General features: G+C 40.3%; 1 protein-coding gene across 3 annotated transcripts in view; it reads right to left on the reverse strand.

Moving 5' to 3' along the window:
- Positions 1-12,510: 12,510 nt before the first annotated feature.
- GOLIM4 (golgi integral membrane protein 4) overlaps positions 12,511-26,363 on the reverse strand; it is a 34,367-nt gene continuing 20,514 nt past the window's right edge. For all 3 annotated transcript variants that reach the window (XM_030494840.1, XM_030494843.1, XM_030494839.1), the window contains 9 exons: positions 23,425-23,592; positions 22,291-22,623; positions 20,812-21,050; positions 19,310-19,389; positions 18,719-18,831; positions 17,382-17,549; positions 16,769-16,837; positions 14,479-14,559; positions 12,511-14,403 (listed from right to left, as the gene is read on the reverse strand). In XM_030494840.1, coding sequence (XP_030350700.1) covers positions 14,245-14,403; positions 14,479-14,559; positions 16,769-16,837; positions 17,382-17,549; positions 18,719-18,831; positions 19,310-19,389; positions 20,812-21,050; positions 22,291-22,623; positions 23,425-23,592 — 1,410 coding nt within the window. In that variant the 3' untranslated portion in view covers positions 12,511-14,244. The remainder of the gene's footprint in view (positions 14,404-14,478; positions 14,560-16,768; positions 16,838-17,381; positions 17,550-18,718; positions 18,832-19,309; positions 19,390-20,811; positions 21,051-22,290; positions 22,624-23,424; positions 23,593-26,363) is intronic.

Consider the following 26,363-nt stretch of genomic DNA (forward strand, 5'->3'; position numbering starts at 1 on the left):
GGTCAAGGACTGCATAGATTGTGAAGAAAGGACTGAGGCAGAGCAAGGGCTGGAAATGCATTGTTACAACAAAGTAAAGATGCAAGAGATCACAATATAATGCCTCGCTGGTCTAGAAGATGTATTGCGGTGCCTTCATTGTGAGTGATGCAGTGGTGTTATCTTCAAGTTTAGAATTATAAACATGGATGGAAAGGTAATGTCTGTTGTCTTTATCAGTGTAAAAAGTCCAGATGAGTAATAAAAGCCCCAGATATCCCAAACATCTACGTTCACAGCAAAATATAATGTGACATAATAAATGTGTGTGTGTATTTAATGTCAAGCAACTTTGAAGTATGTGCAAGCTAGATAGGGCAGTGCATAGTGCAAGAGAAGGACCAGGGTTGGGGATGGTGGGGTTGTTTGCTTAGAAAATGTGTGTGAATAGTCATCTCTGAAAGAAACTAAGTATTTTTAAAAATAAAGTACAGTGAAAGGTATTACACGACAATATTAGTAGAAAACAAACATCTCAGTTTCTGTTTCTAATTGTAAACATCTGTGTTTAAATGAAAGCCGTTTCTCCCTCTATAAGCATATCTCCTCCATGTGCCCAATTCCTCTGAAGGGCAGGAATCCAGTCTGGATGCTGTAAGGTCCATCATTAAGTGAGGGGGACTCCTGATGTGCTCATATTCCAGTTGCTACTGGTCTTCCTGTTACTGCCTCTCCTCCTTCCCCTGCCTGTAAATTAAAAAATATGCTGCCCTCCAGGCGTGGGGCCCATGCAGCTATCTCCAGATACAAGGCAGCCCTCCTAACAAGGGAAGAGTTTTTGTTAGGCTTTCTGGGAAGCCGAGGACAGAGGTCAACAGTCTTCTACAAAGCAGAACATATGAAAGGCATATAAATAAAGCCCAGATATGCAGCATAGCCAGCTACAGCCAGTGGACCAAGACCAGTGGGGTCTGCCTAACAAGGCAAAACTTGGTGAACTGAACTCTGGAGTCTCTGAAGAAAGAGAAGGTGAAGGGCTAAGGGGTGCATGGAGTGGCCGGGAAGGGGGGGATCACCGAGATTGAATTTGTTTTGTGTAAGTGCTTGCTTCATAGGACTTACTGTAATTTGCTTCTCCAGCCTCAGCAGGTTTGCTGAAGCCTCAGTTCTTCCTAATAGTCTGAGGACAACTAGCGACTTACAAGTGGAAACAAATAAGGAGACAACATGCTGCTAAACAAGGTAAGCTAATTATCACACACTTTTTTCCTAGGCCATAAAGCTTGGATTATTAATTACTGAATGTGACTTTGCTGGAGAAAAGCAGCTGGTAAACTAGCTTCTTGAAAGACTATATGTTGCTGAAGTTTAACATGCTCCTTGCATTTATCGAATTTCCAAGAGTACTGCCTGCTTTCCCACATGGGATAGCGTGCTGAAACACCTTCTTTGGCTACTGCACTGTAAGTTATGGGTGCATTTCATGGCTATGCAAGTGGCATGTCTTTTGTTCTGTCTGCTCCAACTTTAGATCTTTCAGAAACAGACTGGTGCTGTGACCCCATTCAATCTCTCTTCCTTCTTGTTTTCAAATACAAACTGACTTTGTAGTGAGTGATTTCTGTGCTTGGGAAGTATGCTGTGGTAAAGAGGTATATTTGTGAAGCCATCTACCTGAGGAGAGTCGTGCCTCCTGGGAATAACTAATGGAAATTCTTGTGTTGATGTATGGTACCCGAATGTCTGCTTTCAAAGTGCTGCAAGGACTGGAGCTCCCTTAGGACTGGTCTGAATTCTTCTTTTCTTCTCCAGCCTTCTTATGTTGTTTTAATTAAGTTGTAATTTATCTCTGTCTTTAAAACATATTGTTTTCCTAATTTATTTGGAGATCCATCCTTTAATTTGAGATAGGGCTGCTATTTGCAGCAGAGCCAGGGTGCACACTTTCAAAGAATATGAATAGGGTTTCTCAGATATCTTTAGCTCTTGTCCTTTTCTAGACAGGTGAAGGGCAAGTCTGACTGCCACCAGCTGGTGCGTGGTTCATTCCCGAAGCATAGGGCTTTGTAACTCCCTTAGTACTGATTTTACCTACTCACTATAGAATCTCCTTTTATTCATTTCAGTGTATAATCCTGTTTTAACAAAGACCATTGATTGGAAGAAAAGATATTCACAGGATTAGGGGCTTATCTGTTAGATAGATGTCTGTATGAGCACTGAGAACTGTCACAGCAATTAATTTTGTCTTGGGTGAAATAATATGACCTGAACTATCCAACAATAAGAACTGTAGAGAGCAGAGCAGCCACCAAGCCAATAAACTGCAGTGCAACTGCCAAAAGTTAAAATTAATTAGAAATACAGAGGGTTTTTTTTTCCCAGTGGAACGAACTACAGCCAAAATGAACACAGATTTTAAAGAGAAATACTGAACTTTCTGACCATAATAATCAACTACAATTTGCTGCTCTTTCTTCCTAAAGTTATTCTGGGTCTCTTGGTTGCTGAGTTTTTGCTAAAAGTGTAGTCTGTTGCGTCCAGCATGCCTGAAAGAGCCTAGCTGAGGTAGCTGGTGTTAGGTCTTGGACTTAAAGTGCCTTTTTTTCCCTCTTTGTGATGATTTTTTAGGTTGTGCAAATTATTCTCCAAAGCTTCCTGCAGGTCTCAAAAAATTCTGTTTCATAGGATTCCCAAAAGAATAAAATCCTTTTATTATGGTGTTTTTTAAAATTAATTAGATGCTCATTTTAAAGGTCTCTCTTTAGACTCACAAATGCCATTTCTGTGCAGAGATATTCAACTCCCAGCAAATACTGTAAGGCTGAGTGCGTTCAGCTCCGCAGAGCCCCCCAGGTGCAACCACAAACTGTTTCCATTGTGCATTGTTTAACCATTTTTTCCTAGTTGGGGGTGTGTTAGGGAACAGCCACTGTTGCTGCATGTTTGCACTTGTCCTGTAATTAAGCATCTTTTTTTTCTTGCCAAAGGCAGCTGGGTTTGATTGCCTGCCTCACAGGTGTATCTTATTGTTGGAGTACATCATAGTGGCCAGGAAGACAACTTGGTGCTAATGTTTGTGTTAGAAAGGTTGTGATGAATGTCATATTGCAGGATAGGTTGGGTTGGAATGGACCCATCTGGAGCTCATCTAGTCTGGTCTTACCCAGGTAAGGGAAGATCCTGTACCCAAAAGGCTTCTTTGCCCAGACTGGTAGTACAAACTGATTGGTCATACCAATCAGTATAACTGGGATTCTGTACCAGTTATACCAGGGATCTCTGTCTTCATATGATCTCTGTATTAATGAGTGTATTGGAAATCAACTGTACAGTGCAGCACTAAGCTGTGATTTGAGAGCAGTATCTAAACAATAATGTCAAAGTAATGATGAACGCTATTTTGCTTGGATATCAGTTGACAAGATGAAAGGGACTTTAGACAAATAGGTGTTTGCCCTGCATTTTTCTTAGATGTAATAGTGTCCAGTATAGCTTTTCCATCCACTCTGCCGCCAGTGTGGATTAGAGTGTTATATATGGGGAAAAATAGTTCTCATAATCTGTTTTTGAGGGCTTTTGTCAAGTTTTTGTTGAATAATGGGAAGTCCAGGCTGCTTTAATGTTATACAGTATCTTAGCTAATTCAGCTGTCTGTATTTCTTAATCCTCTCACAATGTAGCAAATATTTTTTCCTTTCTTGAGAGATAGCAGAAATCCCACTGAAAACACAAAGCAAAGCTAAAGCAAAAAATAGTCTTGTAAATTTATATTGAATGTAGTGAAACTGAGAAGGCATTTCAAAGACAGTGAAGCCTATACAGAAAGACAGTGAAAGCCTATACAGCCAGCAACTGCTGTCTGCAAGAATGTTTTTAAAGTATTTCCACGTTTTTCACACTGTTCTTTGACCTTTAGTTCAAGGCCATCTGTGCTGAGCAACAGACTTTTCTTGGTCCCTCGAGTGGCTGTTGAAGATAGGCTTCAGTATATGTAATGAGGAACAAAACCTGTTGGCAGAGTACGTTTTTAAACCTTCCCCCGTTCAGATAAGGTTTGATAAAACTAATTTAGACCTTGAAGGAACAAGTCTATTAGCTCTTTCATACCTAATTTAATTCCTGATAATTTGTTGTGCTGTATGAGCTGGGAAAACAGATTCAAATGACTTTTGGAGGGTAATAAGAAATCATTATCGGGGAAAAAAAAAGGCAAAATAAAACTCTATGGAAAATATGGAAAATAGTTGAAAGTTTAGGTAGAGAGATGGAAGTGCCCACCTGATATGGGGCGTGCAAGGTTGGCAGCTTAAAGGTGGGAGCTGAAGGCAAATGCAATATCTGGGGAGAAGACAAGGTGAAGAACTTGGCTTGAGGGAAAATACATCCCGGTTTTAGGCTGGTTTGTCATCTCAAGGTTTCAGAAGTTCATACTTTTCACTGTCAGATAGAAAGGCCTGGTTTAACGTCCTTATGTGAAGAAGTAGGGGGCGATGATTAAATCTTTTTTTTTTTTTCCCCCCTGAAACCTCAGGGATTTATGTAATTTATTTGATTTTTGTTTATTGCTCCCCTAAACTTTTATCTCTAGATGTGGCTACAAAATGCTGATTTGTACAGACCCCTGTTGGCTTTTATTGTTTTATCTGGAGGATGGCACTATGCTCTCTAAGTGACTAGACAGCAACAAAACAAGTAATTTGTATGGTAATCCAAAAAGAGATAATTTATTGACACATGCTAGGTTTCTGGCATACAAGAGTAGGTGAATGTTCTGCCAGCAAGCTAAGGGAGCAGCAAAGCTACTCATGTTTGCAGGACATCTTGCATATTAATATGCATTTTCCTCAAATTCAACCATCCTACCAGTTCAGTGAGCACAGCACAGTCACCCAAGTCTATGCCTCTGAAATATGCATTTTTTCCTCTTGTAATGTATTTTGTAGCACCACAGTTGCTGCCAATCTTATTTGATGACTGCCATGTGTTCACAATTTTCCTAACATAAAACCAGCTAGCTAACACTGCATCTTTCTGCTTTGGTTAGACCCTGGACCAGGACACAGATTTCAAAGCACGTGGGAGCCCTGCTCCAGTTTAATTTTGTAGGCTTGTTGTAGATTTTTCCGTTTGTTTTCAGGCAGGCTGCTTTCTCTCTTGGTGCCACCCTCTTTAAAGTGGAGTGATACCATTATTAGAGAATCACTTGCTTGTTTGTAACATAATATTCTTAGTCAGAGAGCAGAGCACATAAAAGAAACCCCACAGTTTAAAGAGGTGTTTGCATAGCTTGGCTGACTGAGGCTTCTTTCACTCCAGCATCTTCCTTACTGCAGCTTTTGGTGGGGTGAGCTCTGTGAGGCTCACGAGGCTTTCTTCCATCTTGCAGTGTTCTAGGGACCACACACCGTATGGGCTTATCCCTGCCTGTGGCTAATGCTCCAGCCTGTGGTGCCTTGCTGAAGGATAGGGCTGCTTGTACATGGGGGCAGCTGTGTTGGGAGGGGATCCGCTGCCTGAAGGAGCCAGTCTGGGGAATGGAGGCTGTGGCGGCAGCAATGCCTGAGAAGCCAGTTCTTTCCAGAGGCAAAATGACAGGTTGTTAAGAGATTCATTTTCACTTATGAGCCATGAAATAAAGCTCATATAGTAAAGCAATTTACTACTATGCAGTCCCATTGATTTTTATAGGAGCTGCCCAGTGTTTCATAGCAGAATGGAATTCTACTTTCTTCTGGACATTTCTGATTTGCCTATTATTCAGTCAGCGGTTCAGTCAAGAGCTCACTGAGCTTTTTATAGTATTTAAATGGGACACATTAGCATAGCATGGGTGCTTTAATGCACTTGCATATGTATCTTTAATATATTCTTATTGATCAAGTCCTTGTATACTAATGAAGTGCTGTCCTCCCCATTTCCACAGGCAAAACTGAAATACAGAAGGGAAACTAATTGCAAATGTCATATGTAGGCTTTAGCAAAAAAGACTGAAACCCACTTATTCCAAATCTAGCATCCTAACTCCAGGATAATTCTTTTTCTTTTGAGAAGGTTTTTTGCTGCTGTTTGTAGGTGTCAGAGTTGATTGTGCACAGAAGGCATCTTGTCTCTCTCTTGGTTATTTGTTATGTGCGGCTCTCCTTGGTTTGGTGAGGCTTAATCCTGCTCTGTGCTGAGTCTTGATTTACAACTAGAAGAGAATTGTTGCAAAGGAGCTAAATCAGGTTCTAGGGTTTAAAAGGCCCTAAAAGCAATTATTAATTTATGAGAGTAAATTGTTGGTAAGATTATGTGAGCATGTGGAAACAACTCTTGGGGTCATTAAAAAACAAGAATGGGTTTATTGACTGATCAGATGTCAATAAGCTTCCCTTACGAGCATGGACATTGTATCCTGAGAGACAGTTAGAATGGGCAGGGAAGGTATCTACTATTGCTAATACAATATTAAATAGAAATTCTCTCTACTTAATCCTCTTATTAGGTATTGTATTACTTTGGCTGTTAGCATGTTTGCTACCTGTTGGTAAGAGCAAGTAATGAAGGTAACTGTCATTTTTTGAGAATGCTTAAGTGACTTGTATAAGAAGGGCTGATACAGCAATCAATTTGCATCTGTCCAGTGCAAGAGGTGATACCTATATGGGTCCAAATCTTGTGAGAGACAGAAAATGGATGTCCTGTCTTGCAGGGGATGAACACAGTTTGCTCACTGGTGGTGAAGTTATTTGAATATGGGCCTGGTAATACAAAATGTGGAAGGCCTTTAATTTCCCTATGGGATCATAAGGAATCGAGCAAACCAAGCGCCTCCTGGGAGGGCTAAAGCCTTGTTTCTTTATTTCTCAGTGTTTCTGTTGTGTGCATTCACCTTAATGAAATTAGTGGGTTTCAGAGGCAGAGAGTTGGGGCTGAATTCAGTCATACTACAAATCCCACTGCTCTCACCAGGCTTGCAATAGTAAGGTGCTGTGGAGTTTGTTGGCTCTACAGATGGGGTGCTAAATGGTGGCTGAGTGATCAGTAAACAGGAACAGACAGGGAGCCTCTGCAGGGTGCCCTGGAAAACTAATGTGGCAGCTGCTTTGTCTTCTGGGCACAACTGTCCCAAGAAAACAGCATCAGAAGAAAAAATACCATTTCACGGAGGCAAAGAAACAAAAACTTCTGAAAACTGGAACCTGACCCTGTACTTTTACTCCAGTTGAATGCTACTTTCTACGAAGAGGCTTGTAGTAGCAAAATTCAGCTGGCTGTGAACAGAGTAAGAGACTATGTAGGATGAGCAAATTGTACAGACCAGGTTCTGTGCAAATGTGAATTTGGCTATAGAAAATGTTAATCTCAAACAATTAGCGATTTGTGAAAATGCAGTTGTTCTGTGTTCACATGAACCAACTGAGCAAGACCTGGGATTGCCCTGTAGAAGGATCAATCCTGGTTAATATATTTTTTTTTTCCCCTGATGCTTAAAATATAGTCAACCCACGCTAGATCTTAATCGATGCATCTGTGGTGCTGTACTCGCTATGAAAAAATCCCCATCTGTAGCGCACCCAAGAGAACCAAGGAACTCTTCTAGAAAGCCAGGGCTTTTTGAAATATTCATGAATCTTTAGCAGTTTCCTAAGATAGAGAGGAATTTCAAATTCCTGTTCTTTTCCTTACTATAACATGTAATAGTTTACAAGATGTGAAACCTTTACTATCCAACATTATGAAAATGCCCCCTTCTTTCCTTCACTCCTTACAATGCTGATTATGATTCCTATAATGCAGATGGCCCACTAACAACATCGATTAGATATGTGCAACTCAAATTCTGAGTTTAGGTTGATTTAATGGTGACATTATCTGCAAAGGGCTTGAATCCATGAGGCTCAGTAAAGCATAAGGGGAAGACCTGAAGAGGCAGAGCCATTCGTGTAGATTTTCATGAAGAAATGGAAATAGTATAAATAAAAACAGGGTAAGAAAGGATAGGAAAATGGTGCTCTGTGTCACATTTAAGTAATGGTAGGCCAACAGTTCTTCATGTTAACTGAAGCAGTATGACACTAAGGTTTGTCTGGACAGGGGACGTAGCAAGCACTAAGGTAAATTGCAAGTTTAATGATGTTTTCTGTGAGGACAAGCCCTAAGGGGAATGTCTGACAGTGTGGAACCACCATTCAGAGTAACCTGCTGAACTACTAATTACATAACAGTCAAAATCAATATGGAAAATCGAAGCAAGGCTAGAAGCTATGACACGTTCTTTCCTCATACTTGCATTGAGTCACCTTGCTTTGTACCAGAAACATCAAGTAACCTGCACAATCTCTTTGGTTTTTTGGTTTCTGGGCTAGCAGAGCTGGATATGTTTCCTAGTAGGGTTTATGAACCTCTGTACAAAACCAGCAATGTGAAACTGCTTTCTAAATAACTTTTCTATTACTTTCAAACTGCAGAAGGGAATCAGGTTGTCCAATATCCTAATTTTAAATAACCTTTCTCCAGAATAAATCTCAATGTCTCTTTGGTAATAACATGGTTTGTGGCTTTGCACATTTATTGCTGTGAATTATAAAACTTCAGTTACAGCATTATTTTCAACAAATTTATTTTAAACCCCATCAAAATATTGATCTTGGGATTGGAAACACCTCAACATTTTTCGTTACTGTACCACATCCCCCAATTTTACAAGCAAATTGATCTGATAATATGGCCATCTGGCATAGCAGTAAAACAAGGAGTGGAACCATTTCCATGTCTTCTAGAGCACTTGGAAGCCCAAGGAGTGTAAGGGAGTGCAGTTGTCTCTTCTGTGCCACATAACATTGCTGCTTTTCAGTGAAAGAGGCCAGTAGGATGTAGATATCGACAAAGATCTAACTCGGGTTGTGGGAGAAAGGCCGTAGCTGGAAACTCAGAACTGAGATCATCTACAGGAGGTTTTTGCCCAAGGTTCAGGTAGATATAATTTGCCACAAACTATTTCTGAATGTAATATGTATTTTTGTATACCTGTCTATTCTTTTTACACACCTGTAGAATTTCAAGGTGACACAAATTGCTCCACAGACATGAGAGCACATGTAACCTGTTGCCAAGTGGTTTTATGTCCTTTCACCCTATGCCTTTTCTGGCACGGTAACCCTGGCTATGTCTTCAGTTATTCCGCTTCTGCCCACCTTCTCCAGTCCCTTTCATATTCCCTGGTTCCCAGCAGTGCTCCAGCACGATGGCTGGTGCTGAATTAAGCTTGTCCTTTGTGGTTGATAAAACATCTGTGATGTCCAGTACTTGCCATGAGGTCACTCTTAAGCTGTCAGAGGTGTAGCTGCTGCAGTGGGCATTTGCATGTGTTCATTTCTAATACCTGTTGGTTATTCCCATGGTGAAATAGAAAACTCCTTTAATCTTTCTTTAATATCATTTTCCTGGCACAGGCCCTGACTTAAATACAGCCATTTTCATTGGCACCACTATTGCTTTTAATAGATCATTTTGAGGTGTACTGTGGTGTCTAGGTGTTTGGCAATATTCCACCTCCCATTTGTGCTCTGCTCCAACTTTTAAATGAATACTCTGATTCTTTCTATGTCTTCCCAGATACTGATTTTAATTTTTGGCAGTACAGTATGAAACTACTAATAAAGCCAAATCCAGGTAGGATTTGTTTGTGTGTGAGGACACTGTTCAGTATTATAAACCATCTCAGCTTAATAGGAGCCACTGCGTTTCTCACCTGTCACAATAAATGACCAGAACATTGGCTCCCTGTGATGAGAGAGGGCTGTTTGCCTTCAACTTGCAGTATCTCCTGTACACAAACAGCTCAGGGCTTCTAAAATCAGGACTATCTTGCACTGGCTGACCTGGGTTATTTGCCACAATTACTACTTTAGAAAGGTATTTTGCAGCTCCTGCCAGGAAAAGTTGAGTTTGTTTTTTTCTACGGGTCAGGGAGAAACTGTAGGTCTTGCAGTTCTCTCTGATACCAGTGGAATAATGGATCCTAAATAGTCTGTGAATTAATTTCATAATCTCATTTTTACACAATTTTGGCTATTTCATTCTGATGAACAGCTAACAATATTGTTCATTCATTGATTAAGGACGCTGCCTTTTCCAAAATGCCATCTAGGACTTTTTTGTTCTCTTTACATAAGGCAGTGTATAAAATTCCCTGTGAAGTTTAACCTTGCATTAAAGCTCACCTTTTTTATCTACTTCAATTCATAGTTAAAGCCTTAATTGCACCTCCAGGACAAATGTAAAATTTGGGAGAATCTCTCAGGGGAGAAACTGTGCGAACTTATTAGTGATGAAACCCTACTCAAGGGGAGATTCTGGTGTGCAGGAGGGCTCCATAGGCCCTGGGGGCTCTCCACTGTTCATAGAGTAAGATGACTGACTCCTAGTCAAGTGTGCATCCCATCTACAGAAACGTGGCTTGAGTCAGACCTTGGCCAGGATTACAGCTGAGAGGTAGTGGTGCACATGGTTCAGATTAGCCCTTGGCTGTTGTGTTATCTGTCTCTTTGGCATGTGTCTTCCCCCAAATTGGCCATCACGACCCTTTAGAAGTGATGGTGATAAGAAAATACAAGGGCATGTGGTGATAGGACGAGGGGGAATAGTTTTAAACTGACAGAGGGTAGATTTAAGTTAGATATAAGGAAGAAATTCTTCACTGTGCGGGTGGAGAGGCACTGGCAGAGGTTGTGCGGAGAAGCTGTGGCTGCCCCATCCCTGGCAGTGTTCAAGGCCAGGTTGGACGGGGCTTGGAGCAACCTGGTCTAGTGGAAGGTGTCCCTGCCCATGGCAGGGGGGTTGGAAGAAGATGAGCTTTATGGTCCCTTCAAACACAAACCATTCCATGAGTCTATGAAATGATGAATAATTTTGCATTTGAACCAGCAAAGAACTGTTCCAAGAGCTATGGAAGGGAAAGGAAACCTGTTTGAAGGCTGATGACATGTCAAGCGTACTGAAGGCAACTTTTTATCTTCCTCTGGATATGCAGCTTTGGGTTTCTCATTCCCTTCAACCTGCTTTTAGCTGTAAGAATATAAATCTTTTTCCTGCATGTAGCAGAGTAAGAAGTTCTGTGCCCAGACAGAGTAAACACATTTTACATGCTCAACCTTGAGAAGCTGAGTGAAGGTCATTTTTTATCAATGACTGTGTTGCAGCTCTTTTGTCATTAAAACCCGTGGCAAAAGTGGATAAAATTTGTTAGAAACTAGTTTGTACTTCAATGACAAGTGTATCTCTGTGTTCATTTGTAATTGCAGCAATTTTCCTAAAGTTCACCTTAAAGCAGAGCTATCTAACTCCCTTTTCAGCTTGGGTTAGAGCCAGTCTTAACTTGGTCCACTGGCATTTAGTAGATTTAGCTGTTGCTCAAGTGGTCGCTGAGGCATGTTACTAAGATTACACATGGTTGTTGTCAGCCACACCTGAAGCCTTACTTGGAAAGCTGATCTTCAGTGAACTCACTCTTGTCTGAAGTGAACAAGCCCTTGGGCAAGGACAGAACAGACTTTTGTTAGGACTTTCTTGGCCTAATCACATTAGATGTGAACTTGTTATGCTTGCTGTAGTAAATACAGCATCCGCTGTGAATACTGGCTCATAAAATACACAATAGGAGCCTTATACTGCATCTCCTTGTTTGGGCAGTAGTTTGTCTCTCCGGACTCTTGCTGGAGCCGCAGGTTATCCAAGCAAAGCCCTGCAGCCTGATAGTAAACAAAAAGACTGACAGAGGGTCAAAGCTGATTAATAAACATGCTGTGTGCCCAGGGATATCGGGCAGGACACGCGAGCACCTCAATGGCACCGGTAGCCAGTGAATTGCTGAAACAATTGCGGAAAAGGAGGAGCTTATTTTGGTGTGAAGATGCTGTGCTGGTACATAACTTTGTCCCTCCAGGTGACTTTGGAAGTGGCTTTTTCCGCACTGTAAATGGGGTAGAAGGCAGCCTGTGTTCCCCACAATAGCCCAGGCAATACTGTACCCACTAATGTAAGTGCTTGCAGTGTACAGCTCGCTCCAAGTGCAAGATACTGTGACAAGGCAGTACAGCGGCATGTGCCCACACCTTCAGTGGTTGTCTCTTCCCTCTGTCGGGGAGGAAGAGCCCTCTCCCTACCACCAGTGAGCCCTACACGGACAGCATGCATGGCTTCCCACACCATGGAGCAAGCAAAAAAAAAATGCTTGCTGTTAGGGGGGGAAAAATGTGTGGAAATGGGCTTGGGCTCTCCTCCCTCCATACTTCCCTCTTCCTTTCTCACAGATCTCCTTGATGCAAAAGGCCAAGAAGCTTTATTGCTCTAGCTGAAGCAGGATTTCAATTGCAATGACCACTGAAAGAGTGCATCTACAGAAGACAAAAGCTGCCACTAGTGTTGCTCCCAATCCTGCTCCCCCTTGCCAAAAATGCCATCGTGGCTCCAAGCTTCCTCCCCTTTCTCAGCTGGGCTTTGTTAAAAACCTAAACCAATCACACGTATGAAAGATCAGTAACTACATTCCAGTTTATTGACTGCAGTCAAGTTTTATTATGCCTCAAATAATTAAATACTGCAACCGTGACATTAAAAATACAGGCCAATTTACCAAAATAATTGTATTCTGAAGATTATGTACATATCATACATTTTACAGTATCATGTAAACTTTTTTTATACATAAGGTAAATCTGATTTATGGTAGCTTAAAACCCCAAAATACTTGTTGACAAAAATCTTCCTATGAAATGTAAGCACTGTGCCTGGGACACTTAGGAAAATTGCAAAGAATGGAAACCAACTATAAAACATTATGTAATTGAGTTAGTAGAAAAATGAATTAAATTACATTCATATAAGAAGTTACACTAAAACCATTGCTACACATCATTATTAAAAAAGGGGAAATCCTAACCCCTCTTCTTTTATATATTATCACACGCTGTGATGGGAAGCTACCATGTGTCTCATTTCCCGCAATGGGCAGAGCCTGGGAGATCCAGATTCCCAATCTCCTTTAAACGTATATTAAATAACAGGGATTTGTACCAATACAAACATTGTATCTACTCGTGCACTGTGATTATATTCGTAGTAGCCTACCAAGGCACACATTTTGCATCATTTCCCCCCACCCTTACATTTTGGCATGCGGTGCTAGAGATGTTCACTGTTCAAAAAGATTCTGTGGGATTTGTCTCTCGGCTGATTTTCACACTCAGGGATGCAGAAATCCCTCCAGCATAGACTTAAAAATAAATAAGTAAAAGGAGGTAAAGGCCTTAGTTCAACATCTTGCACCAATCACAGCAATTTGGTCAATACACCTTAACCTTCTCTCCAGTCTCTAGAAGGCATGTCACCGAGGAGATGCAATTATATGTCTCTGGTCAAATATTTTAATACATTAACTAGGAGAACAAAATTGTTCCTTCTGTAAATCTTCATTCATGTGACAGCTGTAGTGTTTTGATTTGGCATAATGGCTCTTCAAGTCTAAATTGGTTTCTAGTTCACATCTCAGCATACCACCACTTGCATTATCTGCTATGTAGTGCATGTAATTGCAGTACCTAGGTATGCTCATTAAAATAAATGCACAATTTAACTGTATATAAACAGCTGCCAAAATTAACAGCTGATAACCTGGCTGTATTTTGAAGGCTTGTAGAACTTGCATATTTTGTAAGTGTTCTGCACCTATAAAAGGCCTGGTCCTGAATGAGCTAGGCATGTGCTTATCTTCAAGGATTTGAAGAATCTCTTCAGATTCTAATGAATGGAAGTCCCCCTCGGCCCCTACAAGCACTGCAGATTGTGCCTTGGCTGGGAGGTGTGGCCAGCCGTTAGTCACACAAGTTGTCATGGAAGACAGGGAGAGCTGGAGTGACTATGGCAACTGGGTGTAGGCACTAGAGATATTCCCTCAGGTGTTGAATGTGTCCAAAATGAGACCAACTGTCTCAGTCAGGCTTGGACAAGGTGAAAGTGTATTCCAAAATGGCCTTTATAAAACATGCCCACAATTACAAAAATTAAACCTATATGATGTCTGTTTATGTACAGCTTTCATAGAAAAGAAATCCTAATCTAGAGTATCAAAATATCATATTCATATAAACGTATGAGAGCGTCTAATAGAAAAGTAAAAAGTGTAAAACAAACTTTTTTTGGAAATTAAATATCCTAAAAAAGTTGTTGGGTTTTAAAAACCAAAACAACAAAACCAGGATTTGAATGCTGAAAAAAGAGAGTCTACATCTCCCCTCGTCTACGAGTTTTTGCTGCAACAGCTCTGCCTTCTTCCTCCTCCTCTTCTTCCTCCTCATAATTTTCTTCATGAACTTCTTTCCGATTGTTCTCTTCTTGGATTTCTTGCTCTTGATCTGCCCCTCTGTTATTCTTTTCATCCGCCTGATTGGGGGACAGGAACAGTTATGGTAAGTGTTTAATCACATCATGGAGTTTGGGGGTTTACACAGTACTTACGTTTTCGTCATTTTCACCATATGGCTCTTCGGCATTGCGTTCCAGTTCTCGTTTCTTCTCTTCAGTCAAATCTTCCTGAATCTACAACGCACAGGAATGTTCTGTATATTTTAAATTCCTTTAAAAAAAGTAGCCTGTGGCATAAATGTACATGTTTTACAGCAACACTTTTAGAGAATGAAGATTCAAAAGAAAGGGAGGAGAGGACATGGAGAGGTTAAAGGAGGAAAAAAAACCCCAAACCACATTTAGATTTCCATTCCATGTTTTATCTTTACATGTGTATTATTTTCTCCTTGTCAGTCATAGTAAGAGTGTCATGACACAGCAAAGTCCGACACTTCCACCCTCTGTGGATATCTAGGACTATTTCAGTTCTGATATGAATTGTCGGTATTTCATCGTAACTTTGTCTGTGTCCCAGCAGTTGAATGATCCTTCTGCCAGTGGCTCCCAGAAAAACACAACAGAGCAAGGGGGGATCAGGAGTGAGGAATAATCTCTCCCAACTCTCTCCTTGGAGAGAGCAGGCCACACCCAGTCTGTTTCGAGATGTTCAGATCTGGATCCATCACTTTTATGTCAGCACTCTCCCTCCCTCCCATGTCCCTTTTATAGTTAGGTGTAAATTTGAGAGAGGTGTGCTTTTCAAAGTGAACTTGCTTTACTTTTGGAGAATGCAGTTCTGTGTATCTGCTCCAAATGGTGGCTTGCAAGCTCTGTGAAATGTTTCTGTAAATCCACCCAGCTCCCTCTGCCTGGGAAGCATTAGCTCCTCAGTGCTGCCACCTCCCGCTGCCACAAAGAGCAAGAACAAGACTGCTTGTTTCCAAAAGGCTCCCTCCCTCTAGCAGCTGCAACTGCATTCTCCTGAACAGCAGCAGCAACAGCCTCCTCAGCAACGGCAGCAGTAGGATAGTGACAGGACAAAGGGTAATGGCTTTAACCTGAAAGAGGAGAGATTTAGATTAGCTATAAGGAAGATTCAGTCTTTCCTGTGAGGGTGCTGAGGCACTGGCACAGGTTGCCCAGAGAGGCTATGGCTGCCCCATCCCTGTCAGTGTTCAAGGCCAGGTTGGACAGGGCTTTGAGCAACCTGTTCTAGTGGAAGGTGTCCCTGCCTGCAGTGGAGGGGTTGGTACTAGATGAGCTTTAAGGTCCCTTCCAACCCAGACGATTCTAGGACATTTAGCAGTTGCTTCCAAGAGGAGGCAAAGCTGCCTGTGCACAAGTTCCTTGGGGTCTGGTACTGTTGCCAGCAAAAGTGCATTAAACCCAGATCACTTTGAGGGATACACAGGAAGGATCCGAACAACAGCCATGTATAGTATTTGAGTCAACTAACTAAAGAAACTTTCTGATTACAGCACCTTAACGCTGTGTCTCGATAGCTCATTCAATCACTGTTCACTCTTTAATATTTCCAGTAAGCACACTGTTCATAGTCCTTTATGAAGTGTGTATTAAATTACTTCCCGTAAGCCAAAGAGTATTTGCCAAAGGCCAACTACTTGCAGTTACTTATGACCTGGTTCGATTTAAGTATTTATATTTTTTTAAGTAACTGTATTTTGAACTGGTGCATTCTAATTGCATATACCAGCTAATCTAGACAAAGCGTTCCCTGTAAGGGAGTAATGAGTAGCCACTGCTATTGCTTTTTGTAAATCATTATGTATGAAGTAGAAAATAGCAATTAAGTATGTACTGAAGCACTGCAGGGCGTCTTATGCTAGTGCATGCATAACGAGCATGCCATTCAACATACCAAGGAAAAAGTCCCTTCCTTTTCTCCTCCAGTTCAAAGCAACAGTGCTGACAGCCTCCCTACACACTCCAGGAACAGTGGGGGCTTACATAACTTGGATTGCTTGGGAGGAGCACAGATAAATCAAAGCCAGAAGTAAAGAGTAACTGGCTGAGGAAGCAGTTTCCCTAGAACAGCAGTGTGTGGCTAGAGATGCAAATTTAATGAGGTTTTCAGTGACCTTCAGAGAGGGCTTGAGGTTTTCAAGAATTTCACCTTGCGCTGTGAATGGCTTAATCTTCTTAATTATTGCACAATTAATACCGTATTGCATGGAAGACTAATAGATAGTAGCATATAAGCATGAATAACACTAAAAGTGTCCAGAAGCGGTCAGCAGAGTAATGACAAGGACTTCCCAGGTTTCTTAGTCAGACAAAGCAATTTGGATTCATCTTGCAGTTATAAAAGATACCAGTATTGAATGTTACTGGAGATGTGCTCTGACCTGAATCCACATATATCCTATGCCTCTTTTCTTACCTCCTCTTCTCCCTCCTCCTGGTATTGTTCATCCACATTATCTTCCTGCTGGTCAGGATTTCCTGCCATCTGCAGAAAGATCATATAAAAATTGAGTTCTCTGTGCATGCCTATTAACTTTTAGAAGACTGAAGGTTAAAGCTTCTTGTTCTGGAACTAAAACTTTATGTAAAGCTAAAGTAACTATAATAGCGTAAGAAGTTATAGTGCATTCATTAGCATTAATGATAGCCCAGCTACATGATTTAGAACAGCCCTAAATTAAAAAGTAGACAGAAAAATGATTATAATGGAAATCACTGCACAGAATAAAGCAAGACTTTCCATACTAAGCAGGAAGACAATGAAATATTCACACAACTAAAGACTACTGCCATAAAAATACAGATTATCTCTGCCTAGAGGAGTTTACAGTTTAAACACAGTTTAAATGAGCAGCGTTCACTGGAATGGCCATAGAAGGAAAGTGGCATCACTGCTCACAGTTGATTGAGTGTGATAGCATGGAAGTAGTGTACAAGGGATTTGTGCAAAACCATGACAATTGTATGAGTGAGTGTTCTTGCAGGAGCTTGTATGAAGGTAAATACAGGGGTCCTTTCCCTTTACTGACCACCAGGTGTTCTTCCATTCCTGGATGTCCTTGTTTCTGACTGGTTTGCTTGTTCTTTTCATTTTCATTTGGTACATTTTCTTCTCTCTCTTGCTCAGCTTCTTCAAATTCATCTTCTCCCTGATTGTTGGGGTCATCAGCAGGATTCACATCTTCCATGGCTGTCTTCTGTAATTTTCAGAAATTAATATTAAATATGTATTTTTACCCCACAGTCAAATTCCATTTCACATGAAAGCTACCTTAGCATGAGCTATGTTAGAGCCAACTCCATGCCCACAGAAACCACCTGGAATCTTTTTACAGGCATCAGGGGTCACTAGATGAAGCCCTAGCCAATACAGAAGTGTCAGTTCCTGAGAGGAAAGGTATCTCGGCATGGAACACAGACAGAACTGCAGCATGGGTATCTGTCTGCTAAAACCCAGATTGAATCTGATGACTTATTTCACAGAGGCTGTTAAACTACTTTTGTTTACCGACTATCTGACAACTGAAAATGCCCGATAAGAGCAGGTGAAAAAAGAAAAGAGTTGAAATACTCATGGCTCAAAGAGCTGATGTGATCTTTCAGTACCAGCCTGCCCTGCAATATTGACCTTGTCTACGTCTGTAATAAAACAAGAGAAAGCAACACTCGCTTTTCATCATATGTTGCCCTTCAGAAAACACGCATTTTCTTTCTGCTTACCATTCAATAAAAGTAGTTCTGATATCTTTATAGCTGACAAGATGCCTTGGAAATACTATACATTTTAATTTGCTGAGGAGGGGGGGGAATAAAGATGATATGCTTGATGTTCCACACCACCAAATACGGTGGAACTTAGGGGATGGCACAGGACTGCAATCTTCTACATCCAAATCTCTGTGCAGTTGGTATGACAGCTGTGTCCAGCGCTGAGGTACGTCCTCTTGCAAGATCGCGCACCACTTCTGTACTGATTCCAGCTGGTTTCAGTGGCTACTGAGTTGGCTCTTACCCTGGCAACTAATGATAGCATGAAAAATACCATCACCACTCTGACTGACCACTCTTGTTAAGTTTAGCTGCTTAAGTCCCAGCTAAGTTCAAATCCTTTATTCCACGTAAAGCACAGATCAATGGCATGTAGACAAAAAAAGCAACTTGCTTTGAACAAGGAAGCTTTTTATTTCTGCCCAAATCAGTAAGGACAACTTTAAATAGATCTTAGATGCAGTTTTAAGCTGTCAAACTTGTCTTCCTACCTGATCTCTGGTTCATCTTATTTCTGTAACGCAATTATGTTAGATGAGACTACTGGGTTTTCACTCCAGTAACAACTGCAATTCATAGCATCATAATTCATACTCACTGATTGATCAGCCTGCTGATTTTCTACTTGATGTTCTGGTTCTTGCTGTTCATTTGCATTATTTTGATCATCATCTTCACCTTCATCCTGGTGCTGGTTGTCACGTTCATAAGCTGACAAATTTTTTATGTTATTATTGTATTACAGCAGTTTCTGGTTAGCCTTGCTAAAAGTCTCCTATATACCAACTTCCACGTGCTTTTAGGAGTATGTAGCTTTTACCTAAAAAATTTACCTAAACATGTAATGCTAACAGAATTGTTTTACTGCTAGTAGGAAACTGACACTAAAAGATTATATAATTTGAAGGGACCAAACAAAATCATAGGCAGAGCCAGGTATGTAACCACAAAGCCCAATCCTAGTAGCTCAATCAAAAAGACACTTCTCCTTTCAGGAATGTGGGTATGATCTTTAGTAATTCCTGTACTTCACTCAGCTCAGTCAGTGTTATCTGAGCTACTGGTTTTAAATTGCATGTTCGTATTTCATTTGAATCCAAACTGGATATGAAATGAGTATTAAAATCTTGCATGAAAGACAGTACACAGGGAACCTCTGAACACAGTAGGGATATAAATTTTATCTTACCTCCCTCCTCTTCCTGAATACCTTGCTCTTCTTCTCCCTGTACAATATCATGGTCCACGTTATCATAATGAGCGTGTTGGCTGGGAAAATTAAATGCCAATACATCATTTCAGTTTCAAAAAGTGTGTTTCTGCTTTAATAAACAAACCGTCCTACTGAATCTCTGTCTTTCCCACCTCCTGCCAGAATGGGTGCCATGAAGACCTTACTGTGGCCTTTCAGTACTTACAGGAGGCTTATAAGAAAGATAGGTACAACTTTTTATCAGGGCCTGTTGTGCTCTGACAAGGGGTAATGGTTTTACGCTAAAAGAGGGGATATTCAGACCAGATATAAGGAAGAAATTTTTTTTACAATGAGGGTGGTGAAAACACTGCCACAGGTTGCCCAGAGAGGTGGTAGATGCGCCATCCCTGGAAACATGCAAGGCCAGGCTGGACAGGGCTCTGAGCAACCTGATCTAGTTGAAGATGCCCATGCTCACTGCAGGGGGTAGGACTAGATGAGCTTTTGAAGGTCCATTCCAACCCAAACTATTCTGTAATTCTGTAGATTGATGTGAACTGCCTTGTATTTTTAAAACTCTTAAGGTAGCATAGTCCATAATTAAAGTACAAATACTATGAACTGAACCCCTCTCAGATAAAGGGTCTTAAAGACAGACTACACAATTGGCTATTTTGATGAATAAGCAGTTTTAGCTTTCATCTTGAAAGGGCTTTACTTGTGTGACTGTTCTTGCAGGACTGAATATTTTGACTATCAATTTACAAAAGGCTTTATCATACCAAAATCCTTTTAGAACACAGGTCAAGTTAATGTTTTAGTGTTTCAGCAAAGAAAATTGGCTTAAGATTCAAAAAGACAAAAAATTGTCACCAACAATTTTAAAATAAGCAGAAGCGTAAGGAAGCATAACAGAGAGGGTGAAAGGCATTTAGAAGATAGAATATAATGAAGGTAACTGCAATTACAGTAACTTTGACACTAACAGGGTGTTGGTTTCTCCTGAAATCATGCTTCTGTCTCTACAATGCAAACAGTATTAGTCACTCTTGTCCAGAAAGTCCTTGGGGAATTTCTTAAAAACAGCATCTCTCATTTAAGAGGAACTTTAGCTTAGGTAAATGAGTATCTGATACTGGAGCTTCTCAGTCCTACAAGATCATAATTGCTGCTTAGTGGAAAATAATTACTAATTTAAAGCAAGCTTTAAGACAAGGGGCATTGTATACCAGAAGCTCCTAACCTCTCCTAAGGATGTGCAGGGCAATATGCACTCTAGACTTCACAGGCTTCCACAGTAGAAAGAAGAAAACAGGAAGGAAAAACCTTAAACTAGCAATCAGATTTATCCTTGGAAGCGAGATGAGGCTCACTGAGTTTAGTTTCTGGGCAGTCTAGGTTTATAGCATTAAACCATAGTCTTTTCAAAGGTGGTATGGTGGATGCCATAAACCCTGGAGCACAGACCATGACAAACTCACGTAAAAGAATTTAACCTTAGCCGGCTTTTGTAGAGTTTTTCTCCTTGTTCTGCCTGTTTTTGCAGCTGAAGCTCTCTCTCTTGAAGTTGTTGCTGCCGTAACAGCTGTCCTCGCAGTCTTTGCTGGTGCAGCAATTCCTGATGCTCTCGTAGCTGATTGGCCTCCTCGGCTCTCTGGGCTGCAAGATGTTGCTGCTCTAGCTGCTGTTCATAAGCTGGCTTATGTCTATTTATTACAGCTTTCATTGATGTTACCTGTTAAAGACATGTTAGTCATAGATTAATCATAATTTCAGTGATCAGAAACAAGCATGCAGAAGCCTCTCAAGAGGGAAAAAAATACACAGATGCAACATGCAATAGGCAAAATTACACCAAAGTTATTTTAAGTTTTCCTGTCACGGCTTAAACATTAATTATTTTTTTGAACACAAACTGGAAGTGCTGGGGTATTTGTGGAGGACATGGGGAAGGAAGAGGAGATAGTGGGCTGGGGGCAGCCAGGCTTTTCTTACACATCAATAATAATAAACCCCCCCAACATATTACCAGTAAGTTTTGATGGCTGGCAATTAAGACACCAAATGTGTTTCCATTGATTTAACTGGTAATTTTAGTGGGGATTGCTTTGAGCTTTAAGTGAGGCACTGCACATTTTTTCCAGTCAGCAGTAACTTTAACTAACTCCAGTTTCACAGCTTAACTTATTGCGGGTGTTCTAATCCACTGCACCTCTTCAACAATGGCTTCTCATCACACTGGAGTTATACAGTTAATCCGCTACGTGAGTAAGTATTAACAAAGCCTAAGGTGAGATCAGTAAAATATATTTTCCACTGGATATCCATCTGCAATGTAAATCCAGGATTTGCTGGTTTTATTTAGAGCTGCATAAAGCAGGACTTGCCACTGCTGCGCGCTCATTTCCCCTGGCTATTTCAGTCATGTTCATCTTGCAGTTAAAATTTCCTGTCAGACAAGAGCAAACATTTAGATGGAAATGTATTTACAGAAGGTAGGCATATCTGACAAGGAAACACGTTGCAATTTGCCGAGGTGCATCAAATTAGTAAGGCAGGACAGCTCTCTATCAAAGTGATGAAGATAAGTCTCATTCTCATCAGCTATCTTCTCCCCATCAGCTACCACAGGCCTCAAATTTAAAGGAGGAGACGGAATTCAATCTGACTGCTCTTTTTTTTTTTCCATCTCGTGCTTTTTATCAGCAGAATTCATGTTCATTAAGCTGCACTGGGCCAGCACTGCAGTACATGTGTGCTGAAGCTGAGCCTGAATCCTGTGTATACAAGTGCTTTGAATCCCAAATTCTCTACAAATATCACAATTTTATCTAAAAAACAAGCAGCGCTCTGAATCCCAAGCTTTCTGTAAATGCGACACTGATTTTACCTAGAAACAAGCATCTGCAATACAGGCCAGCAATCATAACAGATGCCTCCATTTAAACAGCAAGTCTAATCCAAGAACTCCATACCTCTGAATGAACATGATCACCCAACATGTTAGTTTCCTCCTCTTTCTGTTCCTGTTTTTTCCATTCATGCTCTTCTGGAACCTGATCCTGTTCCTCCTCTAAGTGCTCAGGCTGACCTGCCTGCTCCATTTCTTCTTCTTCAAGTTCTTTTTTGCGTTCCTCTTCAACTTCATCAACATGTTGCTCATCATCCTCTCCAGCTTCTTGTTGCTCCTGAATATTTAGTTCTTTGGCATGCTGGCCCTCATTAGGCCTTCTTTGCAGATGAAAAGGCTCAGCTCTGTCATCTTTTTCCTGGTTATTTATTTCTTCTCTCTCTTGTGGCTTCTCATTCTGTAAAACATACACAAGATCATGTGTGCATAGAATACGGATTTCATATTTTCAAGAGAGCCAAGGACGAGATATAGATGCCTTTATTCCAGCCTGCAGTAGCGAACCTGTCTTCAGGATAGCCAAATGCCTGCTTTGGAACAAGCTACCCCTCCTCCCACATGCTATCCTTGGCTCTGCACAGCTACGCAAGGCGTTGTACAACTGCATCATAAAGTAGGTCAAACCTCCTTTTATTTGAAGTGGAACAAAACCTCTTACAATTCTGTGTCTAAAAGGGAAGCTTTGTAATTTTGTTTCCTGTAGGTTCTGCTGGCCAAGAACTCTTGTAAAACAAAACCACGACTGATTTTGTAACTTTTAGACTTTACTCACAACTTTGCTGTTTATCTTTTTGAACAGTGGACAGTGTGCCCATTTTAAATATGACTTTAAGTGTGTCACTGAAACTTCACAAAACTCACAAAGTCAATTTCTTCAGAACTTGTTAAAGCTCTTCTCTAACATGAGATATCTGAAGTCTTACGGACTGCTTATCATTCAAAAAATTAAGATTTTTAGCAACTTAAAACAGCTACATAAACCAGATTTAAGTGCATTTACAGTCATGTGAGAAAACATCATCATGAATATATTTTAACACTACTCATTCAGATTAAACTGTTCCTTACTACTTTACTCAAGAACTGATTAATGTGTACAATTAAATATAAATTTCTAATAGTCGTTAAGCACATAGCTAGTATTTTGCTGAATAAGAACCAGTTCCTATAGGGTCTGTAGCCAGTCAGTACTTTATACCTCCTTCTGCTCTTCAGCCGCATCTTCACGGTGCATTGGGAGGTCACTGCTGGGAGACGGTGCTCGCACCTCTGGTTGTTCATTTGGTCGTTCTGACTTCTCAGGCTGTCGGAAACTTGGTATTTTGTTGAGTGTGTCCTTCAACTGTTTGTATTCCTCCACCTGGGACTAAAATCAACACATTAGAGTGTGTCAAAATTAATTTCTTAATAAAATGTTGTCACCTTGGAGTAAACTTGCTGGCAAGACACTGGTAGAAAGACTCAATATTCACATTAGAGTAAATACTAGGGAGAAGAAGAGATAGGAGCTTTTAAAATTGGTCATTTCCACACACTAGATAACATCGATCACGATCTTTTCAGCCAAAGTGCACATGCATACAAAGTGTATTAGAAAAATCTCTGTGGGACAAAGACAACAATTTGTTTTATTCATGCCAAGCAGCAGAATTATCTAAAGGGGATGATGCAGTTTTCCTGGCAGATTAAAGCAAGGGAAATTGAGAGCACCACAACTTCTCCTTTATGGTAGAAAGAAGTGCAGTTCTTTCAGAAACAGTAGTCTTTAAGTATATATACATGAAAATGCCAAATCCTTAGCATTTAGACGGGTGTTACACAAGACAACAGCCAACATATAGAATTGAGGCAAAGAAAGTCATAGTACACTGTTGATGAAAAGGAAAAGAAGAAAAAAAGAAAAAGAAGAGAAAAAAATGTAAGTTTCTAAAGTCTTCCTGAAATGCAACAGTAAAATATTGTCATTTGATTTGCTGTTTAACTTTGTTAACTTGATCAGGGTATTCTTAAAATGCTTTAAGGTCCAGTATAAGAATCCAGGCTGGTTGGTACACCAGTCCCTGTCTATACAGCAGATGTTCAAGAAACATTATTTTGTAAACTAAGATTTTTGAGATGACCAGCTACAAAAGGTGGGTTTCTCTGTTGTTTCAGTGGAGGCAGCGGGTGTATTTACTACCCATTTTGAAGGCAGAGGTGCATTTCATAATCCTTTTAAAAATTCAGGTTAAAACCTGGCTACAGATTCCACTCAGTGACTGTGTATGTCATTTTGTGTGTTATGTGATATCATAGCAATCAATAGTACAGCAGACGGGCATGATGCATTGATGTACAATGCATAATACTCATAACAAAACAATATCCACAGTGCTACAGATTGACATGATGCAATGCGTAACAGCTCCAAAGCTAGACGCACCTCAAAGCATCTTCAAAAGACTATGGCATCCATTAAAACAGACGGGCCTAAAAGCAAAGCAGAATGCACAGTAATTACTCGTCATTCCAGAGGGATACTTCTGCTTCCTGATTAACTGCTGGAGAGTCCAATAAGAAATTTTAGAGGAAAATATAATATTTAGTTAATATAAGACTAACTTACTAAAATAAGACATACTTACTCTGATTGGTTTTTCTCCCCCCACTCACTGACCATGCAGAGAGACTAAAGGCTGGGATATTTAAACAGTGCACGTCCAGATCAGAATTCAAGTACTCCATTCTACTGCACATGTCACTAAGCTGAACATTGCAATTCACGGCCATAGCTTAAAAGGTATTAATACTGGCAGAAAGACAGGGTTTATAAAAATATATAATGAATCCGTCTGGCTGTCTGAGCAATGGAAAAGTACAAAGATTACAATGCCTTAAAGATTCAGGTCACAAATTCATTAGTGCAGTATTGACTACTGATATTTAATGTCTAGAATACACTTAGAAATAGAGGGGTCATTTATTGAGCTGTGTTTCTAAGCAATAATCCCTTCTGAACTTTTTATAGTTGGTTTACAGGAGAAACCATGCAACTGTGCTAAATATCTTCTGTTCTGAAAGAATGTGCTGTCTTTTCTTAAGGAAAGGTTCTCCATGCTCTAAATGCCACATTCTGATTGCAGATAGAAAGGCTTTGTATGACACAGGATTTCTAATTAAAGAACTGAATCAAAGCCAGGAGAAGTATATGGAGCTTCCCTTTGGATTTGGTGAACCTTAAATCAGACCCTGCATCTGCCCTTGTGGAATTTCAGATGTTAGCAGATACATGCCAAGTATCTAACGCGGCCAGTGGGAGAAGAGTTTTAAATTAGCTACCAGCATATTTTAGTACTGGAAATTAGGATTCTTCACACATTTACTCTATGAGTGACTTTTCCATTCTTTCCCTATTTTTCGAATATCTACACATATTGACATACATAACAAACAAAATGGGGGCGGGGGGAAAGAACCAATGTTTTAATGTCGCTAATGATTTTGTGGACCATGAAAATACTTATATGAAGAAAATTAGGCAGAAATAAAAATAACTTCATACTGCCTCATTGCCTTTCCCTCCAATCTTTCACCAAAAGTTTTCCTCTGCTCCAACATTACTCCTACTTTCAGATTCCCTGTGGCCTACACAGCTTGTAGTAGCACAGCTGACTGAATTTGCAATAGTCTGCTAAAGCTTGTGCTTCATGGACAGTTCACTTGAAAATGACATCTAGGAAAGGTAATACTGCTGCTTGTTTTAAACTATTTTGAGTTCCACCTGGGGTTTATATTTCTCCATATATAGACTACCTCTGCTGCACTGATGTATACATATGCATGATGTATATGCAACCTTATAAACCTTCCAGTCTACACAAAAAGAGACTTCATAGTATACCAGCATCCAGGTCTTTATAAGAGATACATATGAATGTCGGTGTGTGGGATGTTAAACTAACAGAAGTTCTATCAGAGAAGACAGAGAAAGGAAGGTATTTGACAGCTCTCATGAAAGCAGAGATACTTTTTTCTTTTTTTTTTTTTCTTTTTTTTTTTTAAATCAGTAACACATGCACTCTGGGCCTATAACACAGGTTTTTATTTTCTGACAGCCCTACAATTTGTTGCAGCTTATTCTTAAGAGCAACCCTTTAA

This window comes from Strigops habroptila, chromosome 8 (genome assembly GCF_004027225.2).
Source record: "Strigops habroptila isolate Jane chromosome 8, bStrHab1.2.pri, whole genome shotgun sequence".
Taxonomy (NCBI): domain Eukaryota; kingdom Metazoa; phylum Chordata; class Aves; order Psittaciformes; family Psittacidae; genus Strigops; species Strigops habroptila.